This window comes from Odocoileus virginianus, chromosome 3, assembly GCF_023699985.2.
Source record: "Odocoileus virginianus isolate 20LAN1187 ecotype Illinois chromosome 3, Ovbor_1.2, whole genome shotgun sequence".
Lineage (NCBI taxonomy): Eukaryota > Metazoa > Chordata > Mammalia > Artiodactyla > Cervidae > Odocoileus > Odocoileus virginianus.
The window spans coordinates 19,272,280-19,295,094 of NC_069676.1; the positions used below are offsets into that span (position 1 = coordinate 19,272,280).

Here is a 22,815-nt window from a genome sequence, read left to right on the forward strand (position 1 = left end):
GATTCTGGTTCTACTTTTGAGATAGAGACGACTAATTCTAGTTCTATAGAAAGATTGGATATTAAGTATGAGAGAGAAAGACTGTGGTTTTAACCTGATTAATTGTCAGAATCCAGCTTACATTATTGTGATGGATTTTTAAAATTGTTTATTTTATATTTAACAGGTGTGGCATAGGTACTAGTAGGCGATAGGAAGTGGGAATCAACGTTTCAATTTTGGACATGATAAACCTGAACTGTCTATTGCACGTCCAAGCAGAGCGGTGTTCAGGGGAGAGGTTCGGACAGGAAAGAGGAGAGATCATTCTTTCTTTCACAAATATTTATTGAAAACCCACCTTGTGCCAGCTTCTATTCTAGGCTCTGGAGGTAATTGTGAGAATGCTGACAAAGTTCCTCAGCTAATGGTGAGACAGGTCATAATCAAGTTGGCAATCAAGCACAATAACGTATGTAAAGTGGCTCTTCTGAGGAAACACAATGTACAACTGCTATTGTTGTTTATAATATTTAGAACATAGCAAGCGCTAGAATATGGGAGGCGTTGCCAGTCTACGACTGCCTCTTCCCCTTCGGTAGTAGCCAGATATCCCACCTGCAAATCCGGCCGTATATCCAGAGGCAGCGGAATGGCAGCATTGCGCAAGCGCAGCCTCAGTCTGGCTTCCTAGGAGACGGACTCGGAAAGTTCTGGCGCAGGCGTAATACAAGAGGCGGAGGAAGCCTCGAGCCCGGGGATGGGGCGGGGCGAGCTCCGAGTGCGCCTGCGCACAGCGCGCTCTCGCCAGAGGAGCCGCAGTCTTGGGTGCGCCAAGGTGGTGTTTCAGTAGTCCTCTGACCCGCCTCTCCCGTGAACCCTGCGTCGTTGGACTGCACCCCGGGCGGGGACGTCCGCGGGGCACGGGAGGAAGCCGCAATGCCGGTAAGGAGAGTCACTCAGCCGCTGGGGTTCCTGCTCATCTCTGAGGCCTGGCCGGGTGGCGCGGCCGTTACCATGGAGGCGCGGAGCAGGCGGGCGGCCCGGGTGGGGTGGGGCGGGGCCGGGCCGGCCAAGCGGTGTGGGAGCCTGGCGGCTGGGCCCGGGCATGTGGGGGTCCACCCGACCCTGGGAGGGGCCCGGAGCAGGCTTTGCCACCTTGGTCGCTGCTGCATCCTGAAAGGCCTGGGGTGCTTGACATACAGGCGCTGTGCCAGAGGATGCGCTCTCGCTCCCAGCCCTGTTCTCTGGGCAGGGCGTCTAGGAGCGGCCGCGGAGGGTTGGCTCTCGGATGCCGGTGGGTCTCTGAGTCGCGGAGCCAAGCTCTGGAAGGTGGCAGAGCAGGGCTTGCCTGCCCCTGCTCCAGGCTCCTGACTCGAGCTGTCATTTCCCCCCTGGCGTTCTAGCTTACAGTGCAGAATGTGATCCGTGGGTGTCTTTGTGTGTGAGGGGGGCGAGTGGTGGGTGATGGTATGCTTGTCTTGTAGGATTTCAGAGATTATTATCGTGTAACTTAATAAGGGGGCGTCGTAAGTCCAGTGCAGAGTCATGGGGAACGTTTCAACTGTGGCCGGTTATTTACGTGAGGGGGTGAGTGGTGGGTGGTCCTATGTTCGTCTTGTAGGATTTCACAGATTATTATCGTTCACTTAATAAGCAGGCGTCGTAAGTCCGTTATAGGGTCATGGAGAACACCTGAGCAGTGGCCGGTTGCGAGGCCCTGGGTGGTTTATCTTTCTGGGTTCTTCTTTCCTGCATAATTAAATTTTTCCTCATGGGGGTATCAGGATGAAATAAGATAATGCGCAGGAGGCTTGAAGGACAGTGCTTGACTTTTAGCATTAAATGCTTAGTATTTGTTCCTTGTTGCTTTCTATTTAATTATCAATTTATTCAGCAATTTATTACTGGGCACCAGCCACACTGGTGGCTCAGTGGTAAAGAATCCCCCTGGTAATGCAGGAGAAGCTGGTTTGGTCCCTGGTTGGGGAGGTTCCCCTACAGAAGGAAATGACAACTCACCCCAGTATTCTTGTCTGGAAAATCCCATGGACAGAGGACTCTGGCGGGCTACAGTCCATGGGGACACCAGTTAGCTACTAAACAACAACAACTACATGCTAGGCACTGGAGGTACAATATTGAGCAAAACCAGCCAGGTTCTTGAACTTGGGAAGAGAAAAGCTTGCTGTGTAGGGCAGAGGTGAAAACCACACATATTTACAGTGATAGAATACTTAGCTAAGTGAAGTGGATAGGTGGCATACAATAGATAGAAGTAGACTCTGGTGAATTGTTTAAATGTTGCCATGTAGGAATGCTGGCTTACAAATGTCAGATATGTATTTTTTTCAGAGAGTCTAGAGATTGTTATTTTAATGAAATTTCTAAGTTTTAAATTTTAACAACTAACTTAAAAGATTTTTAGATAATAGGAGCCAAACAAAAGACTTTCGTGGGCTGAATTTAGTCCCTTGACTGAGTACCTGTTTGGAACTTCTCATTTTAGATACAGACATGGACTTTAATAAAATAAGAAGCCCCCCCCCCCCCCCCCCAAAAAAAAAATTGTAACCAATGCAGCAGAAAGAATGGCACTATCAGGACCTATATTAGGTCAATTCTAGTCAGGGAAGTCTTCCCAGGTGAAGGAGCTATTGAGCTGATCTCTACAAGGTAATTGAAGAGGGTGGAGTATGTTTTAGGCATAAGAAGCAGCACCTGGAAAGGAGTGTTGTGAGAGAAAGCATGAAGACAAGAAAAGGCCTAAAAGAAAGCCTGTGTGGCTGTGACTAAGAAAGTCAAGCAGAGTAACTTGTGAGATAAAGCTGGAGAAGTGGACATGGGCCAGAACCAGATCTTACAGACCACTGTAAGGATTTTTGACTTTTATCCTAAAATCTGTGGGAAACTATTGCAGAGAGTTCTGAGTAGGGGAGTGACATAATTAGATTTGTGTTGAAACCGACTGCCACGTAGAGAACAGACCATAGGGGAACCTAATTAGATGCAATAGTACAGTTGTAGGTGGTGGTGTTTAGTTGCTAAGTCATGTCCAACTCCTTGCCACCCAATGGACTGGAGCCTCCCAGGCTCCTCTTGACCTTGGGATTTCCGAGGCAGGAGTATTGGAGTGGGTTGTCATTTTCTTCTCCAGGGGAAGTTCCCAACCCAGGGATTGAACCTGAGACTCCTGAATTGCCAGGCAGATTGTTTATCGCTGAGCCCTGTTTATTGCCAGGGAAGCCCAGCAGTACAGTTAGGAGTCTCTTATAATTTGGGACAAGATAATAACCTGGAATAAGGTGGTGAAAGTAGAGATGGAAAGAAGTGTGTTGAATTGATATCATCTATTCCTTGTGAATGACAGTGGCTCATGTTTGTTTCTCTGATGCTTAGAAGAGTATCTGAAAGAGTAGGAATTTAATATCTGTTCAACTAAACTGTTAAACTGGATAATAATTGGATTGAATTTTAATATAGATGCTTAATCATAGAATTTCAGAGTTTGAGACTTTACGTATACAAATGTTCATAAGGGTAGAGTCATTTAAAAATTTTTTCCAAAACATTTTTTCTCTGCCATTAGGCTTTTTTTTTTTTTCTGTCTTTCACTAATATAGAAAAAAGTAGACCTTATGTGGATATATTATTTGATTAATTTCTTTTTTTTTTCTAATGCATTGTAGAAAAGAAAATTGAAAGTCTCAGAGGGCACAGAGGACCTACTACTGGATTCTTGATTAACATTATTAACTACATTCACATTTGTTTTTCTATAGGCAGGAAACTCAGAGGAAGTCAGGGACTTTGTGCAGAAAGACAGGTCTCTTATAGATTCTGATTTTTCTGCCTGAATAGCATTAACTATAAATGTAAATTAAGTTACCTCTTCCATTATTTGTATTATAAAAGAAACTATTTTTATACCTTTTAATAAGTTTTTCTATATATCTGTAAGGTCTTTAATTACATTTAACAAGTAATTATGGAGTGTTTAACGTGTGCAAGGCACTGAGGTGGCAAAGTAAAGGTTTTGAATTTAATCTGTTGAAGGTAAAAGTAAATGTTCTTTTCATTATTTGTAAATATTTTCTCCACCAGATCAATAAATCAGAGAAGCCGGAAAGCTGCGATAACGTGAAGGTGGTGGTTAGGTGCCGGCCCCTCAATGAGAGAGAGAAATCAATGTGCTACAGACAGGCTGTCAGTGTGGATGAGATGAGGGGAACGATCACTGTGCACAAGACTGACTCTTCCAATGAACCTCCGAAGACATTTACTTTTGATACTGTTTTTGGACCAGAGAGTAAACAACTAGATGTTTATAACTTAACTGCCAGACCTATTATTGATTCTGTTCTCGAAGGCTACAATGGTGAGTACTTTAGTTTACTTTTAAACAACTTTTTATCAAGTTATTAATAATACCCAGTGAATTCACCCACTGTAATTGTATAATTGAATTGTACAGTTTGAGTTGTAGCAAATACATACAGTTGTGAAACCATCAGTTTTATCATCCCCATAAGTTCTTCTGTGTCTGTTTGCAGTCCTACCCCCAGCAACCATGGACCTGCTTTCTGTCTAGTTTTGCCTTTCTTTAGAATTTTGTATAAATCAGATTATACACTATTTTGCCTTTATCTGTTTTCTTTGAGTTGTTCAGTTGTGTTCGACTCTTTGCCACCTTGTGGACTGCAGCATGCCAGACTTCCGTGTCCTTCACTGTCTCATCGAGTATGCTCAAATTCATGTCCATTGAGTTGGTGATATCATCCAACCATTGTGACTCAGACAGTGAAGAATCTGCCTGCAGTGCAGGAGACACGGGTTTGATCCCTGGGTTGGGAAGATTCTTTGGAAAAGAATTCTCCTGTATTCTTACCTGGAGAATTTCGTGGACTGAGGAGCCTGGTGGGCTACAGTACATGGGTCTGAAAGAGTCAGACATTAGTGAGCGACTAACACTTTTTTTGATTTAGTGTAATATTTTTGAGGGTCATCCATGTTGTAGCATATATCAGTAGTTCCTTTTTTTTTTTTTAGTAGTTCCTTTTTATTGTTAAGTTTTATTCTATTATATGAAAATACCACCTTTTATGATCTTTGGGGATTTGAATGATTCTAGTTTTTTGGCTACTAAAAATGATGCTGTTAGGAACATTGTTTTGTTAAGTCTTTCTGCAGATAAGTTTCAAAATTTGTCTTGGATAGATACCTAGGAGCAAAATTGCTGTATCTTGTGGTTTATGTAGTTTATCTTTTGAAGAAACTGCAAAACAGTTTTTCACAGTGTTGACTGTATTTCTTTTTTCCCAACAGCATGGTATGAGAGTTCTAGTTTCTTTATGTTCTCACCAACTCTTAAACTATCATTCTTCTAAATTATAGCTATTCTAGAGGATATGTAGTGATATCTCATTGTATTTCCCTAATGATTAACAGCATTAAACATCTGTGTACTTATTGGTCATTTATGTATCTTCTTGGTAAAATATCTCTTAAAATATTATACCCATTTTAAACTTTGGTTGCCTGTGTTCTTATTATTCAGTCATGCTTTTTATATATTGGATTCATATTCATGATCAGATATGTGATTTGAAAATATCAGTCTGTGGCTTGTCTTTTCATTTTCCTAGTGACATTTTTTGAAAAGTTTTATGTTTTGTTGAAGTCTAGCTATCAGTTTTTCTTTTATCATATGCTTTTGGTGACATAGCTCAGAAATTTTTTCCAAACCCAGGACCACAAAGATTTTCTCCTGTGTTTTTATCTAGAAGTTGTAAACATTCAGATCTTACATTTCTTAAAAATAATTTTGTTTATTTTTTTTGGCTGTGCTGGGTCTTCGTTGCTCCAGGGGCTTTTCTGTAGTTGTGGTGAGCCAGGGCTGCTCTCGTTGCAGTGTGCAGGCTTCTCATTGCCGTGGCCTCTCCTTATGCGGAGCACAAGGCTCAGTAGACGTGGCGCATGGGCGTGGTTGCTCCACAGCATGTGGGATTCCTGACCAGGGATTGAACCTGTGTCTCCTGCATTGGCAGGCAGATTCTTTACCGCTGAACCACTGGGAAAGCCCTCTGGCCCATTTTAATTTTTATATATGATGTGAAGTTAGGATTTGAGTTTTGTGTTTTTTTTTTTTTTCTTCCTTTCTCTATCTCACTCCCTTTTTTCCTTATCTTGCTTGTGGATATCTAGTTGTTCCAGCATTATTTATTGAGAAGACTACTCTTTCTCTATTGACTAACTTGGTGCTTTTGTCAAAATTCAACTGACCACAAATAGGTGGGCTTATTTCTGGATTGTCTGTTCTATTCCATGTCTGTCTTCTTTTAATGATTATAGCTTTGTAAAATGTTTTGAAATTAGGTAGTGTATGTTTTCTTTTTTTTTTTTTTTTTTTTTTTTTTAAATTTTTATTAGTTGGAGGCTAATTACTTTACATCATTACAGTAGTTTTTGTTATACATTGATATGAATTAGCCATGGATTTACATGTATTCCCCATCCCAGTCCCCCCTCCCACGTGTATGTTTTCTTATTTCGTTACTCTGTCAAAGTTGTTTTAACTTTTCTAGGTCCTTTGCATTTTTATGTAAGTTTTAGGAACATGTCAATTTACATATACAACCTCCTAGGATTTTGGTAGGGATTGTGTTGAATTACTATTCTGACAGTATTGAATCTTCCAATGCATGAACATGATATATCTATTTATATCTTAATTTCTCCCATGATTATTTTCTAGTTTTTAATTGCAGATCTTGTACTACTTTTGGTAAACTTTTCTTAAGTGTTTTTTGATGCTTATTGTGAACAGAATTGCTGTCATAATTTCCTTTGGGGAATTGCACATTGTTAATGTATAGAAATGCAATTGATTATTTTAGACTTTTTAAATTGAGATAAAATTTAAATAACATGAGTAAGTGGTAAAGCGTTAGTCTCTTCAGTCATGTTTGACTCTTTGCGACCCCATGGACTGTATCCAGGCTCCTCTGTCCGTGGAATTCTCCAGGGAAGAACACTGGAGTGGGTTGCTGTGCCCTCCTCCAGAGGCTCTTCATGACCTAGGGATCGAACCTGGCCGGTCTCCTGCATTGCAGGCAGATCCTTTACTGTCTGAGCCGCCAGGGAAGCCTAATAAGTTCACTATTTTAACCATTTTACACTGTACACACTAGGGGGTTTTAGTGCTTCATATACGCAACCATATATCTGTTTCCAGAACACTGCCATCACCCCTCAGAGAAACTGTACCCATTAGCAGTTACTCCCAATTTTCTCTCTCCTGCCCTGGCAATCACTTACTTTGTGTATATGAGTTTGCCTTTTCTGGGCATTTCTAACATATAGAGTCATATACCATTTATTCTGGTGTGTCTGGCTTCTTAACATGATTTTAAAAATTTATTTATTTACTTAGTTTTTGGCTGCACTGGGTCTTCACTGCTGCTCTTGGCCTGTCTCCAGTTGCAGTCGCTTCTGCTGTTGCAGAGCCTGGCTCTAGGGCACATGTGTTTAGTTGCCCCATGGCGTGTGGAATCTAGCCAGTCCAGGGATTGAGCCTGTGTCCCTGGTATTGGCAGGCAAATTCTTAACAGCTGGACCATCAGGGAAGTCCTAGCATGATGTTTTTGACGTTCATCCATGTTGTTGTATATATCCATAGTTCATTCTTTTTTAATGGCCAAATGATGTTCCGTTGTCTGGATATACTATATAGTTTATTCATCAGTTGATGAACATTTGGGTTGTTTCCATTTCTTGGCTTTTATGAATAATGTTGCTATGAACATTGTTGTACAAGTTTTTATGTGAACATAAATTTTCAGTTTTCTTAGGTACCTAGGAATATAACTGCTGAGTCAAAATGCTACCTGCTTTCATGTTGATGTTTGGCAGAATCCAACAAAATTCTGTAAAGCAATTATCCTTCAATTAAAAAATAAATTAAAACAGACAAAAAAAATGGTAACTGGGTAACTGCCAGTCTCTTTTCCACAATGGCTATACCATTTTTACATTCCTACCAGCAGTATGTGAAATTTCCAATGTCCGCATAACTTTGCCAAAATTTGTTATTTGTCTTTTTGATTATAGACAATGTAGTGGGTGTGATCTCTCATGTGGGAGCTCATGTTTTGCAACTGATTTTTGTATATTTTGTATACTGAAACCTTGCTAAACTTATTATTTCTAGTAGGCTTTTTTTGGGGGAAGGTAACCTCCTTAGGATTGTCTACACACGAGAGCTCATCTGAAAATAATGACAGGACAGCTTCTTTCTTTCCAGTCTTTTTGTTACCTGAATTGCCCTGTGTAGAATAGAAATGGTAAGGGGGGGCATTTTTGTATTGTTCCTAACCTTAGGGAGAAAGCATTCATACTTTTACCAATGTGAAGTTCTCTGTAGATTTTTCATAGACACTCTTTACCAGATTGAGTGAGTTCCTGTTTGTTCTTAGTTTGCTGAGAGTTCTTTTCAGAAGTGTATATCAGATTTTGCCAAATGCAGTTTTTTTGCACTTAAATTATTTCTAAAAGTTTTTTAATATGGTCCATTACATTGATTGATTTTTAAATGTGAAATCAGCCATGCCCCTTGGTCGTGGTGTATTATCCTCTTGTATAATGTTAGATTTGATTAGCTAAAATGCTATTTAACATTTTTGCAACTGTGGCCATGAGGGATGTAAATAATGTGGTTTTCTTGTAATGTCTTTATCTGGTTTTGGTATCAGAATAATGCTAGTTTCATAGAATGTGTTGAGAAGAATTCCCTCCTTTTTAATTATCTGGAAAAATTTGCCTAGGATTAGTATATATCTTCTTTAAGTGTTCGGTAGGATTCACCAGTGAAGTCTACTAGGCCTGGAATTTTTTTCATGGAAATGTTTTTAGCTACAGATTGAATTTCTTTAATGGATACGGGAATATTCAGGTTATTTTTTGTTTTTTTTTAGTGAGCTTTGACAGTTTGTCTTTAATGGAATTTGTCTGTTTCATCTAAGTTCTGGGCTTTATTGGAGGAAAGTTGTGTGTGTCAATCCTCTATCCTTATGTTAGAATGTAGTGATGTAACCTTTTTCATTCCTGATATTGGTAATGTGTGTTCTCTTTTTCTCCTGATTAATCAGGCAAGAGGTTTATCAGTTTTATTGATCTTTTCTAATTTTCTCAAAGAACTAGTTTTTGGTTTTACTAATTCTTCATTATTTTTATGATTTTCAATTTCATTGATTTCTTCTTTGATCTCTTTTTATTCTGTTACTTACTTCATCTTCTTTTTCAGCTTTGTTAAGGTAGAAGCCAAGGTCATCATTTTGAGACCTTTCTTCCTTTATAATATAGGAATTTAATGCTCTAAATTACCCCCTAAGTACTGCTTTAGTGACATCATACAGATTTTGACATAGTGTGTTTTCATTTTATGCAGTGCAAAATACTTTCTATTTTCTCTCTTGATTTCTGGGTTATTTAGACATGTCTTGGTTTCCAAATGTTTTGACAGCTTTCTGTTACTGATTTCTAATGTAATTCCATTTTAGTTAGAGAAGATACTCTATGTAACTTGCATCTTTTGTTTTATGACCCAGAATGTGGTTTATTATTATTCAGTGTTTTGTGTATATCTGAAAAGGATGTATATTTTTGCTATTGTTGGAATTTTTATGTCAATTAGGTCAGTTTGTTTGGTAGTGTTCAAATCTTCTGTGTACTTAATTATTTTCTACTTGGTCTGTTATTGAGAAGAGGGTATTGAATTCTTTTATTCTTGTATTTCCCTACGTCATTAAATCTGTCAGTTTTTGCTTCATATATTTTGAAACTCTGAGTAGCTGCATAAATGCTTAGGGGTGTTAAGTTCTCTTGATGAACCTCTTTTTCAGTATTAAATGATTTTCTTCATCCTTGGTAATATTCTTTGCTCCAATACCTACTTTGTCTGATATTATTATAAACATTCTAGCTTTCTTTTGATTGGAATTAACGTGGTATATCTTTTTCCATCCTTTTGCTTTTAACCTATATGTGTTTTTATATTGAAAGTTCATTTCTAGTAGGTAGTTGTCCTGGAGGTCACTAAGATCACCCCAGGTTTGATGATGGCTAGGAGGATTCATGGGACTCAGCATATGGTTGTTCTTACGGCTTTGGTTACTAGAACTAAAAGGATACCGAAAAAAAGAATCAGCAAAGGGAAAAAGTGCATGTTGTGAAGTCTGGAGGAAATCAGGTACAGACTTCTAAGAGTTATCTCCTAGTGGACCTTCAGGATACACTTAATTCTCTTTGCATTGATGGTGAGAGTAATTGTGAATATTGTCTGTCAGAAAGCTCTGCAGAGAGACAATGCCCAAGGTTTTTATTGGAGGCTGCTCATGGAGGCACCCTCAGCTTGGTACATGCAAAGATCCCAGACTCTCGTAAGTAAAGCAGATGTTTAGTATAAATCACCATGTTTATACAAACAGTTTGGGCATAGTGAGTTATTCTTAATAGTCAGGGATTGGTGGGAATCGTTCCTAAATCTGAATTCCCAGATATCAGCCAAAGGCCAATTTTGAAAGTGGGACTTTGAAAGTATAGCTTTCTCAGGTCTGCTAAGTTAGCTGTTTTCTGTGCAGCAGCATGTGACTGGTCTTGGGTTTTAGTCCAGTCTTATCTCTGCTTCTTAATTAGGGTATTGAGACAGTTTCTAGTTATTGTAATTACTTGCTTAGGTGTAAATCTGTCATCTTGCTGTTTGTTTTCTGTTTGTCCCATTTGTTCTTTGTTCCCTTTTTCTCTTTTTATGCTCTTTTTAAGATTAATCAAGTGTTTTTATTATTCCATTCTATCTTTGTTGGTTTATAGCAGTGTATCTTTGTTGCATTTTAGTGGTTGCTTTAGGGTTTATAATATAAATATTAAATATATTATGGTTTTACAAGTGATATTGTACCACTTCATGGATAATATAAAAACTAACACTATACTTCCATTTCTCTCCTCCTAAGCTTTGTGCTATTGTTATACATTTTACTTGTACATGTTATAAACTCCAAACCATATTGTTATTATTTTTGTTTAAACCATAGTTATATTTTAAAAAAAAATTGTGTTTATTTACCCATGTAATTACCATTTCTAGTATTCTTTGTTCCTTTATGTAGATCCATATTTCCATCTAGTATCATTTTCCTTCTGCATTGAAAATTTTTGTTTAAACATTCCTTAGAGTGCATGTCTACGGGTGATAAATTATTTTAGCTTTTGTAGTCTAAAAAAAGTTGTGTTTTTTTTGCCTTTGTATTTGAAGGATATTTTCACTGGATATGGGATTCTAGATTGATGGTTTCTTCCTTTAGTACAAAAGACAATGCTCTTCTTTCTTCTCATTTGAATTATTTTCTGACCAGAAATCTACTTTCATCCTTATCTTCTTCTTCATGTAACATGTCTTTCTCTGGTTGCTTTTAAGATTTCCTCCTTTGTCACTGGCTTTGTCAGTTTGTTTATGATATGCCTTAATGTATTTTTTCTTCATGTTTCTGGGCCATAGTTCATTAATCTGCTTGAATCTGTGGGTTTCATCAAATTTGGAAAATTTTCAGTCATTTTTCTTCGAATATTTTTTCTGTCCTCTCCACTTTGGGGAGGCATATAATGACACATATACTTAGCTGCTTGAAATTATCCCACAGCTCACTGATGCTGATTTTTTACTTTTAATTTTTTTCTATGTTTCATTTTAGATTGTTGGTATGTTTTCAGGTTTACAGATCTTTTCTTCTACAGTGCCTAATCTACTATTATCCCTGTGTGTTGTATTTTTCATCTCATACATTGTAGTTTTCATCTCTAGAAGTTTGATATGGGTCTTTGTTATATCTCCCATCCAAGTTCTTCCAAACTTCCATCCAGAGTTTCCACTTTATTGTATATAGAGTACAGTTTTTATAACTGTTTTAAAATCATCTGCTAGTTCTAACATTGTGTTAGTTATAAACTAATTTTGATTGATTTCTTCATTATGAGTCATCATTTTGCCTTTTTTTTTTACAAGCTTGGCAATTTTTGGTGTGTGTTCTGAATTTTACTTTGGGTCTTGGATTTTTTTTCATTCTATAAATATTCATGAGCTTTGTTCCTGGATGCGCTTACTTGAAAGCAGTTTCATTCTTTCAGGTCTTTTTTGTACGATTGTTTGGTTAGGACTAGAGCAGTGCTCAGTGTGAGGTTATCATTGCCCACTGCGGAGGCAAGGCCCTACTGTATACTGTATGTTCCTAATGCCCTGTGAGTTGTGAGAGGCAGCAGATACAGCTCTTGGCCTTTGTGAGTGCTGGGGCCTTTTCCTTCCCCCACCACCCATACTTGGGTGGTTTCCTTATACTTCTGTGCTAATGAGTACCCAGCTGAACACTTGAGGAGGAGCTTCTGTAGGCCCCTGGAGCTCTTTCTGTGCGGCTTTCTCTCCTCTGGGAGCGTGTCCTCCAAACTCTAGCTGTGCTGGCCTCTCTGCATTCTCGGCTCCTTCTCAGCTCAGGGAGTCTGCTGACGGCTGCTTGGGCTCCTCCTCCTCCGTGACTTGGGTTCCCTCTCCCGACAGGAAGCTGGGCACTCATCTGACCTACCTTACCTGTTCTTCATCTTTCAGGAACCACATTTGTTGGCTGATGTTCATTCTCTTTGAAAACTATTGTTTTATATGTTTGGTCTGCTTTTTGTTCTACCAGGACCGTGAATTTGGTTCTTATTCCATCTTTGTTGGGAGCAGAAATGCCACAAGTTGAATTTTGAACTAACAGTTATGTATATATAAAAAAATAAACATTATAGAGAGTAATGTGTGAATGTCAAGGACTTTCTGCCCGTTTTCTAGTGTATTATGCTGACTGAAGATTGTTGATAATAAAAAATAGAAAACATTTTGAAAAAGGACAAAAATTAGGAATGCTATAATATGTAATGCAGTTTACTCTGCATTATTCACATGTAGTTTAATTGTAAATTTTGGGGTTCTCAGTAGCATTGGGTTCTCCTCCAACCATTTAAAAAAGATTTTTAAAATTAATAAGCTATATTTAGAACATTTTATGTTTGCAGTAACATTGAACAAAGTAGTGAGAGTTCACCTATGTCCCGAAATGCACAACCTTCCCCTCTCTCAACATCCTGCACCACAGTGATTACATTCATTAAAATTGATGACCCTGTATTAACATATCATTATCCTCCAAGCCCCATAGTGTGCATTAGTGTTCTCTCTAGATATTGTACATTCTGTGAGTTTGAACAAATAGATAATGACAGTTATTCACCATTGTAATATCATACACAGTTGTTTCATTTTGTACTCCACCTGTTCATCCCTCCCTCCCCCTTAAACCCTGGCAGCCACTAATCTTTTTACTGTCTCCATAGTTCTGCCTTTTCCAGGGTGTCACATAGTTGGAGTTATATATATAGTATGTTGCCTTTTCCGATTGATAGTAACATGCACTTAAGTTTCCACCATGCCTTATTAACTCATCTCTCTTTTTTTAATCAGTGAATAATATTCCATTGTCCTGATGTACAACAGTTTTATCTGCCTACGAAGGAAATCTTGGTTGCTACCAAGTTTTGGCAGTTATATATAGCTGCTTTAAATATCCATGTGCAGTTTTTTGATGAACCTTCTGTCATTTTAAGTATTAGTGATCGTTAGAAACAAGGAGACTGGGTAAAATCTCAGGCCATTTTTAATTTTTAAAAACTAACATTTAAAAAGTTCATATGAAGGAAATGATAGCATTAGATTTGTTAAGAGTGACATTTAAAAAGTAGAAATTTGGATTCTCATTTCTGAAAATAAGATGAGATTCTTTAATTTTAGGAGATTTGTGGTCCTTCTTTCTCAGTTTTAATATTGTGAATTAGTATCCTTTTATTTAAAAATTTTTTAAAATTTAATTTTTATTTCATATTGGAGGATTTACAATTTTGTGTTAGTTTCAGGTATACAGCAAAGTGATTAGGTTATATGGATATCCATCTTTTCGGATTCTTTTCTCATATAGATTAGTACAAGTAATTGAGTTCCCTGTGCTGGACAGTATGTTTTTGTTGATTATCCATTTTATATACAGTATGTGTGTATATTAATCCCAGACTCATGACTTATCCCTGCCTACCAAGTTTCCCTTTGGTCACTCTAAGTTTGTTTCTGACATCTGTAAGTCTGTTTCTGTTTTGTAAACAAGTTCATTTGCATAATTTTTTCGAGATTCCACATATAAGTGATATCATGTGATAGCTGTCTTTCTCTCACTTGACTTGGTATGATAATCTCTAGATCTATCTGCGTTGCTTCAAATGGCATTGTTTTATTCTTTTTTATGGCCAACTAGTGTTCCATTGTATATAGGTACCACATCTTTATCTGTTCTATGTTGATGTTGTTGATGGACATTTAGGTTGCTTCCATGTCTTGAGTATTGTAAATAATGCTCTAATGAACATTGGGGTGCCTATACCTTTTTGAATTATGGTTCTCTCTGGATAGATACCCAGGTGGGGGATTACTGGATCATGTGGTAGTTCTAGTTTTAGTTTTTCAAGGAACCGCCATACTGTTCTCCATAGTGGTTATACCAATTTACATTCCCACCAACAGTGTAGGAGGGTTCTCTTTTCTCCACACCCTCTCTAGCATTTATTATTTGTAGACTTTTTAATGATGGTCATTCTTACTGGTGTGAGATGATACGTCATTATGGTTTTGATTTGCATTTTTCTGATAATTTGTGATGTTGAGCATCTTTCATGTGCTTCATGGCCATTTGTATGTCTTCTTTGGAGAAATGTCTGTTTAGGTCTTCTGCCCATTTTTTGGTTGGGTTATTTGGTTCTTTCACATAGAACTTCATGAGCTGTTTGTATATTTTGCAGGTTAATCTCTTGTCAGTGGCATACTTTGCAAATGTTTTTTTCCCATTCCATTAATTTTGTTTATGATTTCCATTGTTGTACAAAAGCTTTTAGATTTAATTAGATCTGATTATTATTTTTATTATCCTAGAAGGTGGATAGAAAACAGTCGTGTGATTTATGTCAAAGAATTCTTCCTATGTTTTCCTCCAAGAGTTTTGTAGTGTCTGGTCTTACATTTAGATCATTAATCCATTTTGAGTTAATTTTCATGTATGATGTTAGGGAGTGTTTTATTTCTTTTCTTTTCTTTTTTTTTTTTATGTATACTGTCCAGTTTTCCCAGCACTGTTTATTGAAGAGATTGTCTTTTCTCCATTGTATAGTTTTGCCTCCTTTGTCATAGATTAATTGACAGTAGGGGTGTGGGTTTATCTCTGGACTTTTCTATCCTATTACATTGATCTATATTTCTGTTTTTGTGCCAGTACCATGCTATTTTGATGACTGTAGATTTGTCGGATAGTCTCAATCAGGGAACTTGCTTCCTCCAGCTCCTTTTTCTTTCTCAGGATTGCTTTGGCTATTCTGGGTCTTTTGTGTTACCATATATGTTAAAATTTTTTTGTTCTAGTTCTGTGAAAAACGCTATTGATCATTTAATAGAGATTGCATTGAATCTGTAGATTGCCTTGGGTAATATAGTCATTTTGACAATACTGATTATTCCAATCCAAGAACATGGTATAATTTTCCATCGGTTTGTGTCACCTTTGGTTTCTTTCATCAGTGTCTTACAGTTTGCAGAGTATAGGTCTTTTGCCTCTTTAGGTTTGTTTTAGGTACTTTATGCTTTTTGATGCAGTGGTAAATGGAATTGTTTAATTTCTCTGTCTGATCTTTTGTTGTTAGTGTATATAGAATTGCAACAGATTTTTGTGTTTTGACTTTGTATCTTGCAACTTAACCAAATTCGTTGAGCTCTAGTAGTATTCTGATAGCATCTTTAGGATTTTGGATGTATAGTATCATGTCATCTCCAGTGGTGACAGTTTTACTTCTTTTCCAACATGGATTCCTTTTATTTCTTTTTCTTCTCTGATTGCTGTATCTAAGACTTGCAAAACTATGTTGAATAAAAGTGGCAAGAATGGACGTCTTGTCTTGTTCCTGATTTTGGAGGAAATTCTTTTAGTTTTTCACTGTTGAGAATGATGTTAGTTGTGGGTTTGTCATACATGGCCTTTGATTATGTTGAGGTAGGGTCCTTCTGTGCCCACTTTTTGGAGAGTTTTTATCATATATGGGTGTTGAATTTTGTCAGAAACTTTCTGCATCTATTGAGATGATCATACGGTTTTTATCTTTCAGTTTGTTAATATGGTTTATCACACTGATTGATTTGTGTGTATTGAAGAATCCTTATATCCCCAGGATAAATCCCTCTTGATCATGGTATATTATTCTTTTAATGTATTGTTGGATTTGATTTGCTAGTATTTTGTTGAAAATTTTTGTGTCTGTGCTCATCAGTGATATTGGAAGCCTGCAATTTCCTTTTTTTGTGTGTGTGGTGTCTTTGTCTGGTTTAGGTGTCAGGACGATAGTGGCTTCACAGAATGAGTTTGGGAGTGTTCCTTCCTCTGCAATTTTTGGAAAGTTTCAGAGGTGTTAACTCTTCTCTAAATGTTTGATAGAATTTGCCTGTGAAGCCTTCTGGTCCTGGACTTCTGTTTGTTGGGAGTTTTAAAATCAGTTTTAATTTTCAGTTCAGTCGCTCAGTCATGTTGACTCTTTGCGACCCCATGGACTGCAACATGCCAGGCTTCCCTGTCCCTCGCCAGCTCCCGAAGTTTGCTCAAACTCATGTCCATCGGGTCAGTGATGCCCTCCAACCTTCTCATCCTCAGTTATCCCCTTCTTCTCCTGCCTTCAGTCTTTTCCAGCATCAGGGTCTTTTCCAATGAGTCAGTTCTTCCCATCAGGTGGCCAAAGTATTAGAGTTTCAGCTTCAGCATCAGTCCTTCCAATGAATATTCACAACTAATTTCCTTTAGGATTGACTGGTTTGATCTTCTTGCAGTCCAAGGAACTCTCAAGAGTCTTCTCCAACACCACAGTACAAAGGCATCAGTTCTTCGGTGCTCAGCTTTCTTTATAGTCCAATTCTCACATCTATAAATGACTACTGGAAAAACCATGCTCTGACTAGAAGGACCTTTGTTGGCAAAGCAGCGTCTCTGCTTTTGGTTGTCTAGGTTGGTCATAGCTTTTTTTCCAAGGAGCAAGCGTCTTTTAATTCCATGGTTGCATTCACCATCTGCAGTGATTCTGGAGCCCAGGAAAATAAAGTCTGTCACTGTTTCCATTGTTTCCCCATCTGTTTGCCATGAAGTGATGGGACCGGATGCCATGATCTTAGTTTTTTCAATGTTGAGTTTTAAGCCAGGTTTTTCACTCTCCTCTTTGACTTTCATCAAGAGGTTCTTTAGTTCCTCTTTACTTTCTGCTGTAAGGGTGGTGTCATTTGCGTATCTGAGGTTATTGATATTTCTCCCGGCAATCTTGATCTTAGCTTGTGCTTCATCCAGCCTGGCATTTCACATGATGTACTCTGCATAGAAGTTAAATAAGCAGGGTGACAATATACAGCCTTGATGTACTCCTTTCCAAATTTGGAACCAGTCCGTTGTTCCAGGTCTGGTTCTAACTGTTGCTTCTTGACCTGCATAGAGATTTCTCAGGAGGCAGGTCAGGTGGTCTGGTATTCCCATCTCTTGAAGAATTTTCCACAGTTTGTTGTGATCCACACAATCAAAGGCTTTGGTGTAATCAATAAAACAGAAGTAGATGTTTTTCTATAACTCCCTTACTTTTCCTATGATCCAACAGATGTTGGCAATTTAATCTCTGGTTCCTCTGCCTTTTCTAAATCCAGTTTGAACATCTGGAAGTTCTGGTTTACGTACTGTTGGAGCCTGACTGGGAGAATTTTGAGCAGCGAAATTGTGCATTTTAAGAATCAGTGAACATTTCAGGAATGTTTTGGGTTTTAGTTCTAGAAGGTCTTATAGGTCTTCATAGAACCGTTCAACTTCAGCTTCTTTAGCATTACTGGAGGCAGTGATCAAGACCATGCCTGTTGTACCTTATAATTGGTCTGTTTGTATTTTCTATTTCTTCTTGGTTCAGTCTTGGAAGGTTGTATATTTCTAAGAATTTGTCCATTTCTTCTAGGCTGTCCATTTCATTGACATATAGTTGCTTGTAGTAGTCTCTTATGATCCTTTGTATTTCTGCAGTGTCCATTGTAACTTCCTTTTCATTTTTAATTTTATTGATGTGAACCACCTTTTTCCTTAATGAGTCTGGCTGAAGATTTGTCAGTTTTGTTTATTTTTCAGAGAAGCAACTTTTGGTTGGTTGTTCTTTTCTGTTTTCTTTGTCTCTATTTCATTTATTTCTGCTTCTCTGATCGTTTGATTTCTTTCCTTCTACTAATTTTGGGTTTTGTTTGTTCTTCTAGTTACTTAATATATTTTTAAAATTAATAATGATCATGTATTTAATCCATTCATAGAAATTGCATTCATTTTATTTTTGTTTTTTTTTTTGGCTGTGCTAGGTCTTCGTTGCTTTGCATAGGCTTTCTCTAGTTGTGGCAAGCAGGGGCTACTTTTTGTTGTGGTGTGTGAGCCTCTTACTATTACAGCGACTTCCCTTGTTGCAGAGCACAGGCTCCAGGCACACGGACATCATTCGTTGTGGCCCAGAGGCTCAGTAGTTGGAACCGTGGCCCCTAGTGTGCGCAGACTTGCAGAGTTGTGCCATACAGCCTCAGCAGTTGTGGTTTGCGGGCTCTAGAGTGTTGACTCAGGGGCACACAGGCTTCGTTGCTCCACCGCCTGTGGAATCTCCCCAGACCAGGGATCCAGCCTGTGTCCCCTGTGGTGGCAGGCAGATTCCTATCCACTGCACCACTAGGGCAGTCCTGCATTAAGTAGTTGTTAATTTTGAGTTAAAAAAATTTTTTTTGGTCATTACATACTGGTAAAAATACATGGGCTGTGGAGCCAACTGGAGTGTGTCCAGATTTTGTTTAAAATGACATTGACCAAGTAATTCAACCTCTCTAAGCCTTTGTTTCCTCAGCTAAATTGTGGGGATATAAATATTGCCTAGCTCTTAGGAATGGGGTGAAAAATAGGAATGCATATAAAGTATATGACATAGCACATAGCAGATGGTCAGTAAATGAGAGCTGTTGTGTCTTTTCTAAAATGCAGTATATAAGTTCATGGTGTTTTTAGCTCCTTTTAATGTAGTAAGTTATATTCTTAATGAAAGAGTTTGAAATACTTAGGGAGTTAGAGAAAAATCCACTTTCTTAGCCTTTCTTGTTCCTGCTGGCACTTCCGGGCTGTGTCTGCTGTCCTGTCTCCTGAGGAAGTCTCACCCAATGCCACAGCCTCAGCTGGCAAGTGAGTCTCACCATCTGCCTGCTTGCTGGGCACGTCCATGTGAGTGTATCACAGACTTAAAGCTCAGTACCTCCACACTCGTTGCATGATGTTCCCTTTCAAACTGTCATTTCTTCCAGTGGTGTTCACCATCTCAGTACACAGCTAGCGTTACATTCCCTCGGTCAAGCCAGGAATTTGAAAGTCACCCTCAATTCTTCCTTTGCCCTGGTCTGCTTTTGACTAGTTCTTTCCCAGGCCTCTTGATTCTAACTGTGAAATACTGTGAAATACTTTCCATCTTTCTCATCCCCGTCTGTTGTCAGCACCATCTCTTACCTGGTTAACCGTGTCAGCCCTCTTACTGGTTTCTTCACTTCTTCCGTTGCTTTTTTCCAGTTCTTTGTATACAGTATAGCCAGTGACTGTGATGACACTCTTCTTCACTTTGTTTTTAAGATAAGCTCTAGAACCTTAACATGTTCTTCATCACCCTGTATAATTAAGCCCCTCAGTTTCTTCAGCTCTTACCGCATCCACTGTCCTTTTCCATCTCTGTCTTTTCTCTTCTGGTCTCCTTGCGTTTTTGTGGAATCTCCCTTCTCTTTTTTGCCTTTTGCTGTCCATCTAACTCAAGCTCATATATTATATGGACTCTTCTGGAAAGCCTTCTTTGATCTCTTCCCCTTTCCTTCTGCCTTAGTTTTCTTGCCTAGATTATGCTCCTGTCTCTCATGAAGAACTCTGTGTTTCTCATTCCCAACGCTCATCTTGCTTATAATTATTTGGGTAATATGTCCTCTCCAAGATGACACATACCATGACATTAAAGATTGTGTTTGTCATTGTGTCCCTGAGGCATAGCACCATGCCAGGCTCAGGTGTATAGTATTTGTTAAATGAATTAATTTGGATATTTAGAAAATTTAAGTTGTATCTGTAATTACTTGTAATATACTGTCACTTCTTTTTGTTAATTCCCCGATTCCTTATAGCTGTTACTTAAAACTTTTATTTTGAAATAACATACTTATTTTAGGATTAGCCTATTTGCTCGGTGTCATGTTGGTTGCTTGAAGTAAGTTGTTTCATGTGATTCTTGTTTCATGTGATCAATGCACAATAGCTATTCTTATCCTTATTTTACTATTGAGGAGATAATCTTTGGGTAGATAATTCCTAAGGTCAAATGTCTGAAAAGTGGCAAATGTGTGGATTCACATTGAGGTCTTTCTACTCTGGAACCTTTGTTCTTTTGCTATAACTCCACTACCTTCTTTAATGTCCGCATTAAGTGATTAACATAAACATAAGAAATTTCTTAGGATTAGCTAAAATGCTTGATTTTGCATTTATCTCATTGGCTGTAGAACTTTATCAGTATTCTGCTCGTGTGGTACACAATTCATGCTGTAATTGCTGATAATAAAGGAGAAATTTATATTAAACTGTAAATCCAGGCTAGAAATTGCATCACAGTGTCAAAAGAATTAATTTTAAGAGCTATTGTTCTGTAGCATCAGACTGTAGAATCAGACTTGATTCTCTTCATTGTTTTCAGGGACTATTTTTGCATATGGACAAACTGGAACTGGCAAAACGTTTACCATGGAAGGTGTTCGAGCTGTTCCTGAACTTAGAGGAATCATTCCAAATTCCTTTGCTCACATATTTGGTCATATTGCAAAAGCAGAGGGTGATACGAGGTAAAATAACTATTTTCTAATATTGAGAAGTACAAACATAAGAAAGATGTACAACCTTTATAAACACATTTTTAAAACTGTTCTAATAAATATTTCACTACCTTTTTTTTTAAAATTTAAGAATGATGTTTTCTTTACAGATTTTTGGTCCGAGTGTCTTATTTGGAAATATATAATGAAGAAGTTCGTGACCTTTTGGGCAAGGATCAGACACAGAGGTTAGAGGTAAGGATAGTTGAAATTGGAGTACTTTGCAAAGCAAGAGAATGTGTACTGAATTAAGTTCTTTTTTGAACAAAATGTACTCTTAATATTTTATTATTTTTGACCAGGAAACTTGATAACATATTTCAAAAATACAACTATTTTAAACACTTATGTACTGAAAAGTCTTGGTTCCTACCCTATTTCTCCCTACCCTAAGATAAGCACTTTCAGTATCCTTTCAGTTTTTTTTATGTAAATACAAATATAATTTTATTTTTACTCCTATGTAGCACCCTATATACATTGATCTGCACCTTTTTTTAAATTAAATTTTTTTTTTCATTTATTAGTTGGAGGCTAATTACTTCACAATATTTCAGTGGGTTTTGTCATACAGTGACATGAATCAGCCATGGAGTTACATGTATTCCCCATCCCGATTAAATTAAATTTTTTATTGAGATAAATTCACATGCAGTTGTAAGAAATAATACAGAGAGATTACCCTTTACACAGTTCTCCCCAGAGATAACATTTTACAAAGCTATAATGCAATATCATAATGATACTGATCTTGATGTAATCCACAGATATAATCCATTTGAATCCATTGTTCAAATGCCCCAGTTTTTCTTGTAGTCATTTGTGTTGTATACTATTGTATCACATGTGTAAATTATTTTATCCACTATTGCAACAAGGTACTTAAACTGTTCCATCTCAAAGATGCCTAAGTTGCCTTTTTATAACCACACTCCACCTCTCTGGTGACCACTCTCCTCTGTCCCCATCCCTAACTTCTGACAACCCTAATCTGTTCTCCAGTTCTACGGTTTTGTCATTTCAAAAGTGTTATGTAAATGTAAATATACAACATGTAACTTTTTGGAATTGGCATTTGTGACTTTGCATAACTCCCTAGAGATTCATCCAACTTGCTGCATGTATCACTTACTCATTCCTTTCTGTGTCTGAGTAATACTGCACGGTGCGTTTAACCATCCGCCTGCTGAAGGACAGCCGGTCACCTGCTCTGCATAATTTGAGGCTGTTATGAGTAAAGCTGCTATGAACATCCACGCATAGATTTTTATGCAAACATAAGTTTTCATTCTCTGGTATGAATGCCCAAGAGTACTCCAGAATTTAAAGTCAGAAGTTTTTTAAAAATTTAATTAATTAATTAATTTTTGGCTGTGCTAGGTCTTCATTGCTGTGCATGGACTTTCTCTGATTGTGGCAAGTAGGGGCTACTCTCTAGTTGCTGTGTGTGGGGTTCTCATTGTGGTGGTTTCTCTTGTTGCAGAGAATGGATTCTGGGGTTCATGGGCTTCAGTAGTTGCAGCACATGGGCTTAGTTGCTCTGTGGCATGTGGAGTCTTCCTGGACCAGGGATCAAACCCGTGTTCCCTGCATTGGCAGGCAGACTCTTTACCAAGTTTTTACAGTATCAGAAATGGAGGTGTTAATACTAATTATGAATGTTGTCACAAATATTTGTGTTTTTAATCTTTCTTTTACCTGAAGGAAAAACCAGACTTTCTGATTGAGAAACT

General features: G+C 37.9%; 1 protein-coding gene across 5 annotated transcripts in view; it reads left to right on the plus strand.

Annotated features, from left to right (window-relative positions):
* The first annotated feature begins 751 nt into the window (after window positions 1-751).
* Window positions 752-22,815, plus strand: part of KIF3A (kinesin family member 3A) — an 84,464-nt gene continuing 62,400 nt past the window's right edge. For 2 of the 5 annotated variants that reach the window (XM_020888762.2, XM_070465045.1), the window contains exons 1-4: window positions 752-924; window positions 4,084-4,357; window positions 20,908-21,052; window positions 21,193-21,277. In XM_020888762.2, coding sequence (XP_020744421.1) covers window positions 919-924; window positions 4,084-4,357; window positions 20,908-21,052; window positions 21,193-21,277 — 510 coding nt within the window. In that variant the 5' untranslated portion in view covers window positions 752-918. Of the gene's footprint in view, window positions 925-1,094; window positions 1,277-4,083; window positions 4,358-20,907; window positions 21,053-21,192; window positions 21,278-22,815 lie in introns of those variants that run through there. The other 3 variants (XM_020888764.2, XM_020888765.2, XM_020888763.2) reach the window with 2 other exon arrangements.